The 17191-nt window shown below is 46.5% G+C and overlaps 1 protein-coding gene across 1 annotated transcript in view; it reads left to right on the top strand.

The window, feature by feature from the left end:
* The window catches only part of plxdc2b (plexin domain containing 2b), a 57098-nt gene extending 40875 nt beyond the window's left edge, over window positions 1–16223 (top strand). Inside the window, exons 8-14 of the mRNA XM_067251843.1 lie at window positions 3431–3526; window positions 3795–3876; window positions 7300–7360; window positions 7739–7892; window positions 11235–11273; window positions 14833–14999; window positions 16104–16223. Of these exons, the coding sequence (XP_067107944.1) occupies window positions 3431–3526; window positions 3795–3876; window positions 7300–7360; window positions 7739–7892; window positions 11235–11273; window positions 14833–14999; window positions 16104–16223 (719 nt within the window). The remainder of the gene's footprint in view (window positions 1–3430; window positions 3527–3794; window positions 3877–7299; window positions 7361–7738; window positions 7893–11234; window positions 11274–14832; window positions 15000–16103) is intronic.
* The last annotated feature ends 968 nt before the right edge of the window (window positions 16224–17191 follow it).

Here is a 17191-nt window from a genome sequence, read left to right as displayed (position 1 = left end):
CTAATGTGAAATTACGTAACTCCCCCTTCTTCTAGGTAATCCCTTTTAATAAGTCTCAAACGGTTTGAGCTTTGCCGTTGATAACCTCTGACCTGAAGCTCAACAATTTTAGATGGCTGCTCCTTCTGTCAGGTGTACAGATGTCTGCCTACATTACAGTTAATGTGCTTGTGAGACTGCTGGAGGTGAAACCTTGAGAAAATCTGAGAGTAGGCAAGGTTTGTCACTGGGGGACATTGAGTCTGTGCCAGCAGGTAGAATAGATCTTGTATGGATTACTGTCTGACCCACAGTTCCACACCATTCACTCAGGGGTTTAATGAAATCTTAATACCTTCTCAGTATGACATTCATTTGCTGTTCTCAGATTTTTAAGGAGAAATATAAATACAAATCTGTAATGTCAGAAAAATGTTAGATCTACATTGCCACACTTGTCATTTAATCTAAGTGCAATGAGAACCCAGTATTTTGAGTGTGTTTGGGATCCTGACTGTTTATTTAATGGCTGGGGCAGTGAGGGCTGTAAGCTCCAGGTCTGAGAGAGTGAAATCGATCGGAGTGGCGTGGCATCTTGAGGCGTGAGTGTTCTGGGGGGAAGTCGTGTCGACTCGATAACTGCCAATTACGCCATACTGGTCTTGGCGCATGCCATGGGGACGCTGCCTTTAAACCTGTCGCCACAGTCAGGATTCAAGGCTAGAATGAAATGTTACACGCTTCTGTCTCTGGGGGGGCGAACTCCTGCTTCATCCAGGCCAGAGAAGGAGGGGGATGTGTAACAAAGACAAGATATTTGTGGGTGTCCCTTAACCTGGTTAGATAATTGGGGGGGTCAGATCCAGGGCTGAGGATTGGGATGCTCTGCCCTGATAATTCTGCCCTCTGTCCCTCTGATCTCTCCTTATTACATTTACATTTTGTCATTTAGCAGACGCTCTTATCCAGAGCGACTTACAGCAAGTACAGGGATATTCCCCCCGAAGCAAGTAGGGTGAAGTGCCTTGACCAAGGACACAACGTCATTTTGGCACGGCTGGGAATCGAACTGGTAACCTTCAGATTACTAGCCCGACTCCCTCACCATCAGCCATCAGCCATGACTCCCTGACTTATTAGACAGTTTAACTACAGTTCAGTAAGCACTCCTCTGAAAATTCATACAATGGCTCAGAATTAGAAAATCTCACTATACAGATTGAAAAAGAGTGAGAGCGGGAGAGAGAGAGACAGAGAAAGAGAGAGAGAGAGAGAGAGAGAGAGAGAGAGAGAGAGAGAGAGAGAGAGAGAGAGAGAGAGAGAGAGAGAGAAAGAAAGAAAGAGAGAGAGATATGGAGGTCAACTGGCATCCTTGTTACGTTGTCAGTTAGATTTTTCTTTTCACACCAATAACAATGTGTCTGGTGCTTTCAGGAGAAAGATATTGGAGCCATTTAATCTGTCTGGGCGAGGATGATGTCGCAGTATCAAAGCTCCCAGTTGGTGATCTTGACGACAGTATGAGAAGCACACAGCATACCCGCTGAGCCTTTGTAATCTGTTATCTAAGACAGAGAGACAAGGGATGTCATATCTGGGACTGGACTGAGTGTGATATGTGGTTTTGTACCCTGGTAATATCTATCAGAACACTGCTGGAACTCCAGAGTAATGAGAAATGAAAGTATTCATTTAGATGCCAGATACTTTCATTTCGTGTCTGCAGGAAAACCAAGCAGAGCAGGGAATTTTGATTTACTTAGTCAACCATTGATTTTGAACTGATTGCACAAGGTCTCCACATCACTTTTTTATTGATTTTCATCTGTCTTTTAAGAGCTAAATGTATAAGCAATATGTACCTGGCTAGTACTGAAATGATCTTACCAGAGCTTTTAAGAACGCTGCCAGGTGGGGTCATCCAGTGATTTTCCGCTGTGTTTTTCTGGGTCTTGGAGAATATTGACCACAACCAGTGCATTATTTTTTTCCTGAAAGGGCCTTTAATTAGATTATCTGATAATTGACCCTCTTATGCATAATGGATGGCACACTTGTGTAAATTGCCTTTTGTTTGATGGTATCTGTGCAAGGCTGCTGAATGCTCATTAGTGCCTGTTTACACCGCTGCAGAGGACATGGCTGTAATCGTTCTTGTGGCCCCCCCGTGAGGACTTTCAGAGGCCCAGAGAGGCCCAGAGAGGCTGGTCCAGCCAGAGAGGCTCTCCAGAACAGCAGCTCTGGGATGGGTCACCATGGGGGCTGACTTCCTCTCCTTCCGCACCTCCACACTATCATTAGAAACAGGATAAGCCCAATGCTAGAGGCTATGGAAGCCCGCCACAGGGAGGGAGGGGGGGGGGGGGGTGGTAATGTCGCAGGGGAGAAAGAGGGAGGAGATGATGGAGGGATGGGAAGGGGAAGGAGGAAAGCAGTTCAGGTTAGAGGCAGTTCATACCAGTTCCCCCTGGTGTTCCATATCTATCAAATATCTGCCAAAAGCAGTCATCAAACACAGTGATTTTACTGTAGCAAAAGTACAACATCTGTGAGAATGTCAATTTGAATTTGATTTGGTTCAGTTCCAGATCTTACCCCAGCGGTTTGGCCATTCTAATCAGGTGGTAGAATATCTATGATGCAATATCAACATGTATGTGTATGATGGATTGGGGGTGCTAGCAGTCAAGCACTACCAGCCTCACTGCTTCATGTATGTTACACTGCCATGATGCATGATGTATTGAATTTCAATTTTCTAGCTCGCTGGACCAGCAAATTAGAATATAAAAAATAAACAATGCCTGAATGAGCTAAATTGAACAAAGTACAGAGTAGGGATCAGCTGCATGTGTCCCATTATATTTAAGGAATATTCCTACATCATGCAAAAATATATTTGACATATTTAATGGTTTACTGTTAACATCTCAATTAGTGAATCATAAGTGCACTTCACAAGTATAAAATAATTAAAATCCAAGTAGGATTCATCATGCAGAGCATAGCTTAGGGAGGATGCATGAATTGCAAAACAAAGTGGCCCATTTAATTGTGAAACAGAAGCGGTATTTGAGTTATTGAGTCAAAGATACGACTACACTGAGCTTCTGTCCTACCTGACCTGAACGGGACTGCTATAGCAGATGACTGAGAGTGGCTCCTTTCAACACTCTGATTGATATCCACTCTGCAGGGACTGAGGGAGCTGTCTGCTCTGGCTTGCCAAGTGGCAGGCCTTACTGAGAGAGAAATAGAGAAATAAATAATGTGGTATTTCCCAGTATGGCCTGATTCTGCCTCCCCTTCTCTCCTTTCTTTCTTCAGGGACCACTTGTCCTAGTTTTAGCTTTCCGAGGAAGATTTGTGATGTCTCTCTCTCTCTCTCTCGCTTTCTTTCTCTCACACACACTTCTGGCCTTCACCTCTTTCTCCCTCTCTCTTCTTCCAGATGTTCGAAGGAGAACAATCTATGAGTATCATCGTGTGGAACTCACCAAGACAAAGATCACCAACTCCACAGCGGTGGAGATGTGGCCTCTCCCTAGTAAGACGCCTCTCTTTACATGGGCTCTGCCCCTAATGCCATCATAATACACAGAATTGCCTCACTGCTCTATCAATAGATTACTGTAAGTAGACAGTCATTTATAATAATATCTGAGCTCATTTGACCCTACATTTAAGTGTCTTTCTAGAAACATCTGTTTTTCATGAGTAACTGTGACAGACTTGCTACCTCAGATCCTCAGTCCTGAAGTGTTGACGTATTGGACAGGAGTCGTGATAGTGTTGTTTCACTTCCTGTTCCACAGCGTGTCTCCAGTTCACTAGCTGCAGCGGCTGCATCTCCGCCCAGATCAACTTCAACTGCAGCTGGTGCCACCGTCTGCACAGGTGAGGTGTTTACACACACACAGACCCTGAGTGACCCATCACACACACACACACTTTCTCTCTACATACGTTCTTGTTACAGTAGGCATCTCCACACTGTCTTATTCCAAACGATTCCTTTTGAGTGGGAGTAGGACAGCGTTCACCTGGTTCATACTAGGTCCCTCTCTTGTCTCTCTTTCCCTCTCTCCATCTCTTACTTTCCCTGTCTCTTTCTCTGTCTGTCTCTTCAGTGATATGCACAAGGCAGTCATATACACAACAGAATAATGGGGGTAAAGGGCAGGAAGTGAGGGAGGGAGGGAGGGAGGGAGTGAGTGAGGGGGGCTCTACCTATTAACTGCGCTGACAACTCAGCTTTCACTCATCTCTCACCTACTCAGTCCATCTCCCTCCCCGTATCTTTCTCTCAGTCTTTTCTCCCATTTTCACACAAATGTAAATATTTGAGACTTTGTAGAATGCTGTCAACGAGACATGGGGTTTTCTGTCTGGAAAGGTGGAGTGGGAGAGATGGGAGGCTTGGATATACCTCAGCTTAGTCAGAGGTGAAGGTTTGGGTTAAAGGGACAGATAAGTATAAATAAATCCTAAAAACAGCATGTGTTAAAGACATGTTGTCATCCATTCAAGTCTGACATACGAGCCATTAGTTATCAAGTGCACAGAAAAGTTTTGGGAAGACATTCTCGGAAAATGTCTTATGGAGTTAGCAGGGATGATTTGCGAAGTTTGACCCTGGGCAGACTCCATCCCTCCTCCCTCTCTCTATTTTCAGTGGCTGGTTCCTCTATTTGTTATCAACTTCATTCTGTTTCAGACTCATCCTTTATTGTCTGAGTAATGACGTGCAGTTTAAGGGAAATATTGCAAACGCACAAGTTCCTCTGGGGTCGGTATTGCAACATGGAAACACGGAGATGCACCTTAAATCCCAAATGCCCTGTGTACTGACAAAGACACCCCATTTCCTCTAGAGAGATCAACTTTTCCCCTTAATAATACGAATCCCTCTGTGTTTTTCTTATCAGAAACTCATATTGCTGTTGGACACAAACACACTTTATGGTTATGTAATTAAGCATAATTATCATTTTTATGAGATACAAATGTGGCCGTCTTCTAGTACTTTCTCTTCTAGGCTGTTCTCTATTACCTTCAACAACTTGCTTTGAGAAGGCAAATGAATGTACTTTAAATAGTCAATTAAAATGCATGGTAGCAGGGTGAGGCCTGGGGTTAATGAAAGATGCTGGTGTTGTGAGGGAGCACGCATAATGAACAATCTCTCTTTTCTCTCTCTCTTTCTCCACTTTCTTCTTCCTTCCTATTTTCTCCCACCTTTTGTTTCACTCTACACTCTTTCTCTCTATACGTTTCCATCTTTCTCTCTTTTCTTTTCTCCATCTTGTCTCTCTGTCTACCCCTCTTTCCCTCCCTCTGTCTGATTTTTGACGAAGGTAAACAGCTTACTCCCCATTGCGTTTCAGACTAAATAACTGTGCAGCATTTTATGATGTATACAAATAACTCTGGGCATGATCAGACTGTGAAAAATGGATGGCGTTAATGAAGCCTGGTCTTCCAAAGCCTCCCTCGCCAGATCCACAGAGCGGCAGTCCACAGAGAAGAGGCACTTGGTTAGGATTTGTTTACCCAGAGCACACAGCTGTTGTGCATCACGGACATGGAATCTCGAAAATCACTGTGGTCAAAACCAGAGATCAAAGACGTTGAGTCTGGACTTGTATTAAGTCTCGGTGTCACAGCATGTTCATTCAAAGTGAACGCCTTGTGGACTGTGAACGGTGCCAAGAAATGGTGTTAGCATCACCGTGCTGTTCCCACAGTTAGGTCGCCAGACTAAATTGGAAGCCTATGGAATCCCAGTTATGTCAAGATATATTTATTTTTTAAATGGCCATGAATTAAATTACTTTCAGTAAGTTGAGCTAAGGGCCGAACAAACCCAACTCTTCCTATGGGAAGGAAACACTCTGCCATGCATATGAGCCCATTTCTGTTTGGCAGTGCAGGGAGCTAGGTGGCGTTGGGAGAGGCAGGGCTGCACCCTGGGTCTCTCTCCTACCCTCTCCTATCTTAGGAAGAGAGAGGGGGATAAACCAGAGTAATCCATCAGTTCTGATTGAACAGATGAGGCAGAATCACCTTCTTTTTTTTTGTCGTTGTCGTCTTTTTACAAAACGGGCAGATTAGAGTAGAGCAGAGACGAAAATGGAGTCTTCTCCACACAGAACCATTAGCATAACAATATGTTCACCTTGGTTAAGGCACCTGACGGGAATGAGAATGAGTGTGGGGCAGCAGTCGTCTCAAGGCAGGGCTGCAGCAGAGTCTGCTGGAGAGACAGGACCAGCGACCAGGCTGCGGTTGCTCTGTGACACGGTCACAGGGTTCGCTTTTCATCAACATGTCATTCATTAACTGTGTGTGTGTGTGTGTCGACTGTCGCACTCACACTGTAGCTGACACGACCATGCAGCTCTATGTTTTAGACTTGAATATGTCAGGCAGACAGACATAGAGGGGGGAAGGGGATAAGGGAGGGAGGGAGGGAGGGAGGGAGGGAGGGAGGGAGGGAGGGAGGGAGGGAGGGAGGGAGGGAGGGAGGGAGGGAGGGAGGGAGGGAGGGAGGGAGGGAGGGAGGGAGGGAGGGAGGGAGGGAGGGAGGGAGGGAGGGAGGGAGGGGGAGAGAGAGAGAGAGAGAGAGAGAGAGAGAGAGAGAGACAGAGAGACAGAGAGACAGAGAGACAGAGAGACAGAGAGACAGAGACAGGGGGGGAACAGATAGATGGTAGAAGAGAGGGGATAGAAATTGAATGTGCAACATTCACCCCTCCTCTTTTTATGGGTTGCATTCATGCCTCTGAGGCAGAGCAGAGGGAGACAGAGATAGAGTGATGGAGAGACAGAGAAGTCAGTGATGGAGAGACAAAGAAGGGAGTGATGAAGAGATGGAGAAGGGAGTGTTGGGGAGGATAGCTAATTCGCTGGTGGTTCACTGTCCGTCTTCAGGAATTATTTTATGTGAAAAAGAGTGAGGATGAGCAGTAGCCGTCCCTGATCAAAGGCAGTCTCAGCTTATTAGATGCTTGCAAGCCCAGAGGGCATGCAGACATCCTCTCCCCCCACCCCCCTCACCCCCTTCTCCACTGCCAGCAGTTTGACCCAATGAACTTCCTCAATGCAAATCCTCCTGTATTCTAACTGGAGCAGCTCCCATAGAGCAAAGGCCCCACTGTGGGTAGACGGGCTTACTGCCTTATGGTACAATTAGATAACTGAAACTACTTCAAATGGATTCCATCTGATCAAAATGATGTCTTAATTCTCTCCTGTTCAGGAAGAGAAAGAGAGAAATTCAGGAAAAACTTGTTTATGGCATATATTCATGTCTTTCAGATGTTCCAGTGGATTTGACCGTCATCGTCAAGACTGGGTGGATAACAGCTGTCCAGATGAGGTGAAGCCCAGCAGATACAGTACAGATATATATCATCTCTACTGGGGATAACAGCCGATGTTATGCTCACAGCAGGGAATCTGAGAATTAATGATGCTGATGGTTTACTGTAGAGAAGCTTTCTTGTGTAATGGATAGGATATGGTTAGGCTGCGTGCTTGTGTGTATGTGTGTTTATGTGTGTGTGAGGGTGGAATATAGGGTCTGTAATGTTCCTACATAGCTGCCAGAATGATGGATGCTCCCGTCTGCAGTGAGCGGGGAGAAAGGGATGCCCCAGTTGCTCCTCTCTTACCTTCTGCTCTCTCACTCACACACACACACACACATATACTTCTGCTTCTATGAATGACAAACACCAGCCTTGTGCTCTACCAGACCAAGGACAAAACCTGTGACATCATCAGAACCACCCAGACCTATCCCTTCACTACCACCGTGGTCGCCATGACCACGGCTGCCCGCAGAGAGTCCACACTTGCAGGGGAGACATCTTCTACATCCCCCCCTCCAACCAGCGCCCCTACAGAAGGTATGACAACACACACGGGCATACTTCCACACAATTGTTATTGAGGCACTCTTCATAAGCCAACAACTATAACATAGGTGCTGGTTCACATCTAAACATGAAGAAGTTCACTTCCTGTAATAGTGTTTCACAGTAATAATTATTATAATTCTTAAGCATATAATCTACCCCATTTTTCACTTTCTTAGTTGCTCAATAGCACCTTGGTTTCTAGAATGCAAAGTCTTCCTCTCAGCAGAAAACGCTGTCCAGATGGCAACTCCTTGTGCCAGGGATGGCAGCAGTGTTTGTCTTCCAAACTTTTAAACAAAACAGATTGAATCAGGACAAACCTCTGAAATCTTAACTAGATGTTTCCACAGAGAAACACTCCAAACCAGCTCCACTGCCTGGTTATTCATCTTTTATGAAATGTCTTTTTTATTATTTTTGTCCTGTGAAGAAATAAGAGCGCAGTTGTGTGCGTTCAGTCATCTGAAGCTGTAGCTGTCATCTGCAAAAGTTTAAATTCAGGAAGTTTAGCTTCACACAGTTTTTGCAACCCTGCAAAATGCATGGGATTCTGAACAGTTAAGTCCTATTTCAAATGACAAGAAGCCTTTGTTCCAGAAAGATGAATCTTTCATTGGAAATAATTAGGTTGAAAGCTGGATTTTGTCAGCACAAATTAAATGTGAGTAAAAGAGTTAGGAATTTGATAAACCCCTTGTTGTGATTGAACCCAAATATCTTCCCACTCACGCACATACATACACACTCTCTCTCTCTACCAATCCCTCAAGTTAACCTTGTCATTACACCCTGTCCAGCCCAGCTTTTGCAAAGCGACACCCCACTTCTCCCCCTTAGCAGAGCCTCTCCCTCAACTATTGCCCCTGTCCTCCTAAAGAGCCAGCCAGCTTCTTTGCTACAGGGTCTCCAGAGCCCGGTCCAGGGGCCAGACCCGGGCCTTCCAGGCTGGTGCTGTAAAAAAAAAGCCCCCTGATTAGTGCCACCTCAGTGGGAAGCTTCCTAACTCACTCCAGACCTCCGTCAGCATCTTTGCAGAGTTATCTAGCACAAATCCCTGCTGAGGGGGGACAAACCGCCAGAGTCCTTCTGCTGATGCAGGGAGAAGTGGTCAAGGTGCCCCTTCAAAGTTTGTTTACCTTTATTTGCCTCCCACCAAGAGTAAGATCTGGAGTTCAAGGCTGGATCCATAAGGCCTATTTTCAGTTCATTTCCTGGTTGACAGCTTTCCAGACATCAAACGACATAAACAACAGATTCATCTCAATAAACATAACATAGTATGCGATGCTGAACTGAGATTGAGAGGCATGGGAGTCAGCCCATCCTGAAGCTTTTGTCCAATATTACCCTGTGTGTAATGTTCGAGTGAATGTGCCGTGTCACAGTGTGATGCTCACAGCTTAATCAGCACTAAAAGCCTGTGGACTATATGAAGAGTAGGTTGGGGCCTGAGCACTATCTGATGGAGCGACTCCTAATTGGCTTATGCTCTTTAATGGCTTTAAGGGGTGACAAACCCCAGCATGCAAAGTGCTAATGGATGGCCAATTTTCTCGAGCTAAACCTCAAAGAGGAATAGTTTGAACAACATGAAAGGATGCTTGGGATGATAGGTAGTGTTGTAAGAGGGGCAGTGCTGTAGTCAGGTCGGTACAGAGTATACTGTCTGGTTCATCCATAGACAGTCTCTTCACCTCTTTACCCCCTCTAATGTTAAACCAATACAATCGCAACAAAGGATTTTCTTTCATATTACTTTTTAGACAACTACTACTGCTTCCGAGAGCTACTTCTTCAGTAATCCTAACACAACTGATGGATCCCCACTGTTAAGCCCCAGCGTCCCAGCAGGGCTTCTGCTCTGTACTGACACAGCCCAGGAGGTTGTGGGTTTCAGACCCGGCTCCATGCTGTGTAGATCTCTAAATTCCATTATTCCTTGGTTTGGTTGGGTGGATAATGGCAGCCTCTCACTCATGTCAGAGTGCCTCAGTACAGCGGAAAGGGTGATACAGTATGATCAGATGTTCTCGAGAGTAGGAGTGTGGAAGGGGCCCAGCACAAAGTCAAAACAAACACGTTGATCCTGTAGTTCAGGACCACGCTGTGGAATAGGGACTGACATGACAATGGGAAAAGTAGCATGCTGCTTTGCTAAGGTGAGTGCATGTGTGTGCGTGAGTTTCAGCATCAAGGGCCAGAGGGTTTGTCGGTGGTATGTGCTGTGTTGCCCACACAGAGAAGCCCTCTATCTAACTCTGCAGGCCTCCTGAGTCGCAGGGGTCAGGGGTCAAGGTCGGGCGTGGGTGGTTCAGAGCCTCATGCTGAGAGCAGGCTTTGAGTGTCCGAGGTGTGAGAAACCCTATAGTCTCTCAGTCTGTTCCTGCCCTGCTCTCCCTCTCCCTCTCCACCCTCTTCCTCTGCTTACATGATCCCTCCCTTTCCCTTCTTCCCCTTCCTCTCTCTCTCTCTCTTCCTCTGCCTTTCCCCCGTCTACCCCTCTCTCTCTCTCTCTTATTTTCCTTCTTTTCTTTTTTAATGCAGACGTTTTTATGAACTGCCTCTTCTTGTCTCAGAGGAGCTCCAGTGCATTCCTTATAGAGTGCCCCAGCGGTTAGTCTGCTCTGTATCTTTATCTTTAGACTTGCTGATACTGAAGTCTTAACTGGCTCAGCATAATAAGTAGAGCTAGGATATGTTTCCATATTCATGGCAGTTGTATAGGATTGGTCATTGAGTGGAACCAAATAGTTTCCGCACACCTCAACTCATGAATTGATTCGTCTCACAGACCACAACGTGGATGCAGTAGGATCTCAGCAATTGAGGATTTCTTTTTAATTTAATTTTTATTCAAGGCTCCCTGTTTTTTTGATCAGAGAAATGACAGGCGTAAGGTCTTATCTGCTTATGAATTGATGCCACATTTGCATGTTGCATGAGCTCTGTGGTGGGTATACTGGATGCACATTAGCTCTCTTTGAGAAGTAGGCCAAACTACATTTACATATTTCACCCCAGACTGCTTTGATTGTGTTGAATTATGGATGTGGCAGTATTATATTCAGTACATTCATTTTTAATAATATCTGAAGTGTAGTGTAAATCTCATTTTGTGAAATAAAGGTGATCTAGAAACAAAGAAAAAATATTAACAGCCTTAAAATGAAATTATTTCTCAAATATACACATTTGTTTCTCATTCTGCTGTTGAGATCAACAATCAGTAGACTGTATGTTGGATTAAGGCTCTATCAGAACAGCAGAAAGTACTACAATACAGAAGTATTTGTGTGTAACATGTTCATCTTCTCTCTGTCTTCTTCGCAGATGATACCAAGATTGCTCTGCATCTTAAAGACAATGGAGGTATGCTTCTTCTTGCCATGCTGTGTAGTCACAGATATTCCAAGTGCTGGTTTTGAACTGGGCAACGTCTTGGATGTTGCATTGTGTTGGTTGGTTGGTTGGTTGGTAGGTGTGCGTGTGTATATGTTGTGTGCATGTGTGTGCGTGTGTGTGTGTGTGGCAATGGGGGGGGGGGGGGGGGGGTCTGTGCATGTGGGTGTCTACATGTGCGTGTTTGTCAGGAAGACTGCTCGGTATTTACAACACAGATATTTCTTCTAGTCCAGGCAGCAGATTGCTTTTTGATTCCTGGGTATTAGAGGCTGGTAGGCCAAGGGAAAGCATACTTGGGCTAAATCAGGTAACCCGCTATATCATCCAGCCACCCAGTGAACTCAACCCCTTCTGGGAAGGAGATATCAATCATCGGGCCCGGACGGGCTAGAGGCAGGGGAAAGGGTGGAGGTGGTGAGCTGTGCTCCGTGGTTAAACATGTATAAACAAGGTCCACCAGTAGTGTTTCGGCGGGATGGGTACCTGACATCCACGGTGAGGTCAATGTCAGCTGAAATTCACTGTAGAGATTAGCAGGTATGACCATCACCCTGCTGTAGCCTAGAGCATAGGCAGGCTGAGTAGATAATGCTGGACACACAACACCGTAACAAAGGATAGCACATTTTCTTCCACTTTGATTGGAAAAGTCTATTTAGTTGAGCAGAACTGTGGTAATGTGTTTGTGTCTGCACTGAGCAGACATTTGTGTCCCAAAAAGTTCTAAAAAGCTCCAAGTTCTGTCCGCTCCTGAGTGAGCCACTCCAATGTTTAATTTCCTGCTGGATAGGAATTCACATCTCTTATCATACTTCCATGAGAGGATTGCTGTGTAGTGGTCTCGCTCGCTGTGTATGGGTCTCGCTGGCTCGCCTCACTGCCTCGTTCTCGGAGTTCTGGCCTGAGGTTTTCACCAAACATGTCTAGATGTTTGCTTGCTATTTTAATTGCTAATATTTTTTTCACACTGTATTTTGGTATTTTAGGAGGAAGAGGAGGAATGAGGCAGGCAGGGAGGAAAGGAGAGAGTCATGGGGGGAGTGAAGGAGAGAGACAGGGAGGGAGGGAGAGAGACAGGGAGAGAGACAGCGAGAGAGGGAGGGAGGGAGACAGGGAGGGAGACAGGGAGGGAGGGAGGGAGACAGGGAGGGAGACAGGGAGGCAGGGAGCCAGTTTTCTCCTCTGGAGAGAAGCACCACAGCGAGCCAGGCGTGGTGGAGTCAAACCACAGTGTTCTCCTCAGACGTGCTCTCCCAGTCCTCCTCTGGACTGGATCCATCACAGGCTCACATCCTAGACGTGATATGGTGTGATGATAGAACACAGGTCCACATGCATACAGGCATTGTCTCAGATACTGGGTTTGACTCTACAGACGTATCCCCCTCCCTCCTGGATCCCCAGGAGGGAGGGGGATACGGGGGGGGATACGGGATACAGGATGTCCCAGCTTGAGATCTGTCTTGTTTTGGGAGAAGTTGCTGTCCGTCTGTGTGTTTTCAGACCCTAAGCCGAGGCGATTAGTCACTCCAATGATAAGATCCAGAACAACAGGGACCTTGGATGCACTTCTCACTGGAGTGAGTGTGCAAATCTGTGCATGTGTGTGCGTGTGTGCCCCGTAACCTCAATCTCTCCATCTTCAATTAGAGCCATTAGCCAGGTGACAGGCAGGACATGACCCTCTGACACTCCTGTTCCCTAGCAGAACTGTGGAGCCAAATGAGGCTCAGTGAATCAGAGGGGTCCGTCCTCTCTCTAACACTAATGTGTTTTTATGGCTGTAGGGAGAAGGCTGTATGGTGCATTAGTGTTTAATACAGCCTCCCATCCTTAATGTGTGAGCTGTAATAGAGACACACAATGCTGCGTGCTTGACCTTAATGGGCATGGACTGGGCCACTCCTTTTCCCCCGATCCACAGATAAAGAAGCAGTCAGTTAGCAGGCAAACTGTCGGTCCTGGTCCACAGGAGGCTTGTTAACCTGCCTGATACTACTCCCCTATCTCCCTCTCTCTCCAATCTCACCCTCTCTTTCTCTCTCTCTTTATGCAAGTGCTTAGAAGACTTCCCCCTGTCATTCAGCTAACATCTCAAGCTAACAGCCAAGCCCTGCTCTGCTCTGTGCTGTTCTGGGCCAGAGGGGAGAGTTGTTTGACTCTCCTTTGTGCTTCTCCAAAAAACAAGACAAATAGTTTTCCAAAGAATTGGCCTTTTTTTTGGCATCAGTCTGAAGTTAGATGATGTTTCTGGGCCAGCCGAGTCTGAAAGTGGATTAGTCTCTTTTATATTCAGTCACAGACATTAGCTAATGCGATTGTGGAGAATGATATGCTCTAACAATGGACGATTTGGTCAATTAATTCTTATTCTTCCAGACTGGCTGACACCGTCCATCACAGCTCTCTTTCTTCTCCTTCTCTCACTCATTCTCGCCTGTTTTGTTCCCCTCTCTCTGCCTCAAACATTTACGGCATTGGCCCAACATCATTGTATAACAAGGGTTATAGTCCCTGCTCTTTGTAAGCTGTTGGCTCTGCCGTTAGCCGTCTGTCTGAGTGACATGGATGTGGATGGGGATCAACAGGCCTCCACAACCACATGAACATGGATCTCCTGTGGGCCTGTGGACGATGCGTCCCATCCAGGACTTCAAGGCTCTCTGTAGGACACCGTAATGACGCTGCTACTCCCAGCCCTTATCAGACTAGACTGTCATTACCAACGTCTGTCTGATAGGACTCTGTATCAGCATCCATACATTCGTCTATCCTCCAATTCCCCTATTCTCCTATCCCTCCATCCCTCTAACCTTGGATTTATCTCCTACCGCTGCCTTGTGAGCAAGAGTGCTCTTGAATAGCAAAGCAGATCACAACAATGGTCCTCTACCCTGCACCAAGCTCACTATACTCCAGCTAAAAGCCCCAGCACAAACCCGGATTTCTTCCATCTCCCTCAGAACAGAAAAAGCCTGTGTTTTTAAAAGCATTTCTGTTGACTGCAGCGTTCTGAAAGACACTGAGGTGTTTTTCAGTTTTGGTTCAAAACAGAAAACAGAAAAACACAATTAACTTCTGAAAGGTTGAACTGCAGCCAGTCGCTCGTCTGTGTTATGGCTGATGGGGGGGGGGGGGGGGGGGGGGGGTGCCTTCAGAGTGATTATGGTTATGCTGTGAAACTAAACAACGCCTGCGTGTTGTTTCAATACCGTGACATTTGGTCAAATTCAGTTTTAATCACAAGCGTCAGGCGTGTTTATGAGGAGAGAAGCACCCTTGGCGAGAGGATGAGAGGCTGGAATTGATGAAAGATGAGTGTCCCCTACTGTTGGAAAGGAGAACTGCAAAGAAATTAATCAAATATGTTTTCAATGTCAGAAAAGACTTTCCCTGCACCTGTCTTTCTCTCTAACCATCAGTCTACCTGTCTGTGTCTCATCGGACTCTCTCTCTCTCTCTCTTTCTCTCTCTCTCTCTCTGTTTGTCCATTGAGACTCATCCAGCGTGTTGTGCTGTGTTGCAGCCATGCCTGCTGACGGCGCAGCTGAGCGGACCACGGGCGCACACCCCCTCCACACGGGGCTGATCCTGGGTGTCCTCATGGTGATGGTCATTATGGTCGCCGGTGTCCTGGTCACCGTCTACGTCTACCACCACCCCACCTCCGCCGCCAGCCTCTTCTTCATCGAGGTGAGTGCAGTACGCTCGCACCCCCTCAGGTCAGGGCTCCTCCTTCTAGTCCTCGTCTGAGGGATGAGTAAGGTCCATTTAGGTGTCGCACACCCCCCTTAGTAGAATAAATGCTGAATGAAGCTTCAATAAATGCTGAATGAAGGTTGAATGAAGGTGTAAAGTTTATGGCTGGGAGAGCGTGTCTACAAGCTTTGAACTATCCATGACCCAAGACATCTCAGAAGTTTCAAAACTTGCTGTACTCAGCCTAGTCGTCCCTCTGCTGAATATCGTCTGCCTGTTGTTCAGAAGCAGTTACCTCTGGCCCTCCAGGATGAGAAACAGAGGTGTGTAGTAGCCCGAGGCTTCAGAGAGGGCCGGAGAGGGATTCTGACTGTCAGGTCTGAGAGGCTTGCTATCTTAACATACCCAGGCAGGTCCTGCTGTCCAAGGTCATGTCTGTCCATAAAACAGACATCAGTGCCTTCAAGCGGAAAAAAACAAACCTAACCCTCTGAACTTTGTATGTCCCTCTAAGATCCATTTTTGGACGTGGAGGCAAAGATGTTTCTTGACAGAGCTCTTTACACTATATCCCTGACTCATAAAATATGCATAACTTTTGCAAGAGGCAGTGGAACTTCATGGTCTTTGTTGATAAATGCCTGTGAAGGCATTTGTGAAGGCCTCAAGGATACATTGGTCCAGTTGTATGTGTATGGTTCTGATGGTGTGATGACAGTGATTGATGTTCAAATACCACTTTAATAAATGACTAATGAATCCTCTTCAAGGTCAATATCACACAGTGAGCTTATCCCTCAATAAGTTTAAAAAGGCACTCTCTTTGATGTATCTCTCACTCAGCTTGACTCTTTCTTTGATGCCATGTTTGCAATTAGTAGCTTGCAGTTAATCAACAATAATTGAATATTCAATTATTATTATTATATTTAGCAAAGCAAGATCTTGGATGCTCAGCTGATCCTGACCTCACCTAGACTGTAACTGACCTTTCATGGCATGTTGTGACCCTTGACTCCTCCTCTCTCTCTGTCTCTCTGTCTCTCTGTCTCTGTCTCTCTCTCTCTGTCTCTCTGTCTCTCTCTCCTGTCCATCCAGAGACGTCCCAGCAGGTGGCCGGCCATGAAGTTCCGCCGAGGATCGGGGCACCCGGCCTACGCGGAAGTGGAGCCCGTGGGCCAGGAGAAGGAGGGCTTCATCGAGTCTGAGCAGTGCTGAGGGGGATGGGGGGAGGGGGGTGGGGGGCATCCACACACACACCCACAACCCTCTACACTCTACACCCCCTGCCGCTTTCCTCCGCCTCCTCCCTCTCGTCCGCCCTACAGTGAACTTTCATCCTGTACCAGTACTGACCCCAAATGGAGGACCTTGACCTACTGCGCTGACTGAACGTAGACTTAGGCTGGTTCACCAAGTGGACTGCCAACGTCTGAGGTGTCGATGGTGATGAAGTACGTGGGAAGAGATGACCGTTCATAAGATTCACCTCACTCTGAGCTCCCAGGCTCTCTCTCGATGCTTGCTGGTGGTGGTCTTCAGCCTTAGTGGACCTCCACAATGCACCAGGAGAAGTCTGGCAGCCCAGAGAGCTGATGTGAGAGGCCCTGAGGGACGCTCACTGCCAGGGGGACTGGGCTGCAGGAAAACTCAAAACTGATTCTATCTCAGCTCCAGGCCTCAGAGAGCTCCCTCTCCCCGCTGCAAGCGACTGATGGACACACAGAGGGGCGGAGGGAGGGGGGTGTGGCCTTGGTTCTGGTTGGTTTCCTGTAGCCATTGAGTGGTTGTACAGCCTAACTGCCCTTGGTGTTGTGCTGATGTGCCTAAGGGATTGGTAGTGAATATAACTATACATACAGTATATTTTTCAGAAACAATACAGAGTATGTGCACAGAGATTCTGGGTTCTATAGGCCTTTGTATATCCTTTTTTCTGTTTGTTAAATTTGTTATGCTTTCTTTTTTTATGCTTTTACTGGACTTTCCATCGTAAAATGTGTGATATGACCTTGCTTTCCAGTACGGTGATATGGCTGCCTTTGACTTTTCCCCAACAGGCTATTATTGTTCATAGTAAAGCAGAACAGTGTGATACAGTATAGACCCTGATGGCTTGCAGCTGTCCCCAATTACAGCCGGGGTGGGGGTGGGGTGACACAGCCATGGCTTTCAGTTGTTGAGGC

This window comes from Osmerus mordax, chromosome 15 (assembly GCF_038355195.1).
Source record: "Osmerus mordax isolate fOsmMor3 chromosome 15, fOsmMor3.pri, whole genome shotgun sequence".
In the NCBI taxonomy this organism is placed as follows: Eukaryota; Metazoa; Chordata; class Actinopteri; order Osmeriformes; family Osmeridae; genus Osmerus; species Osmerus mordax.
This window is presented reverse-complemented; position numbering and strand designations above follow the sequence as displayed.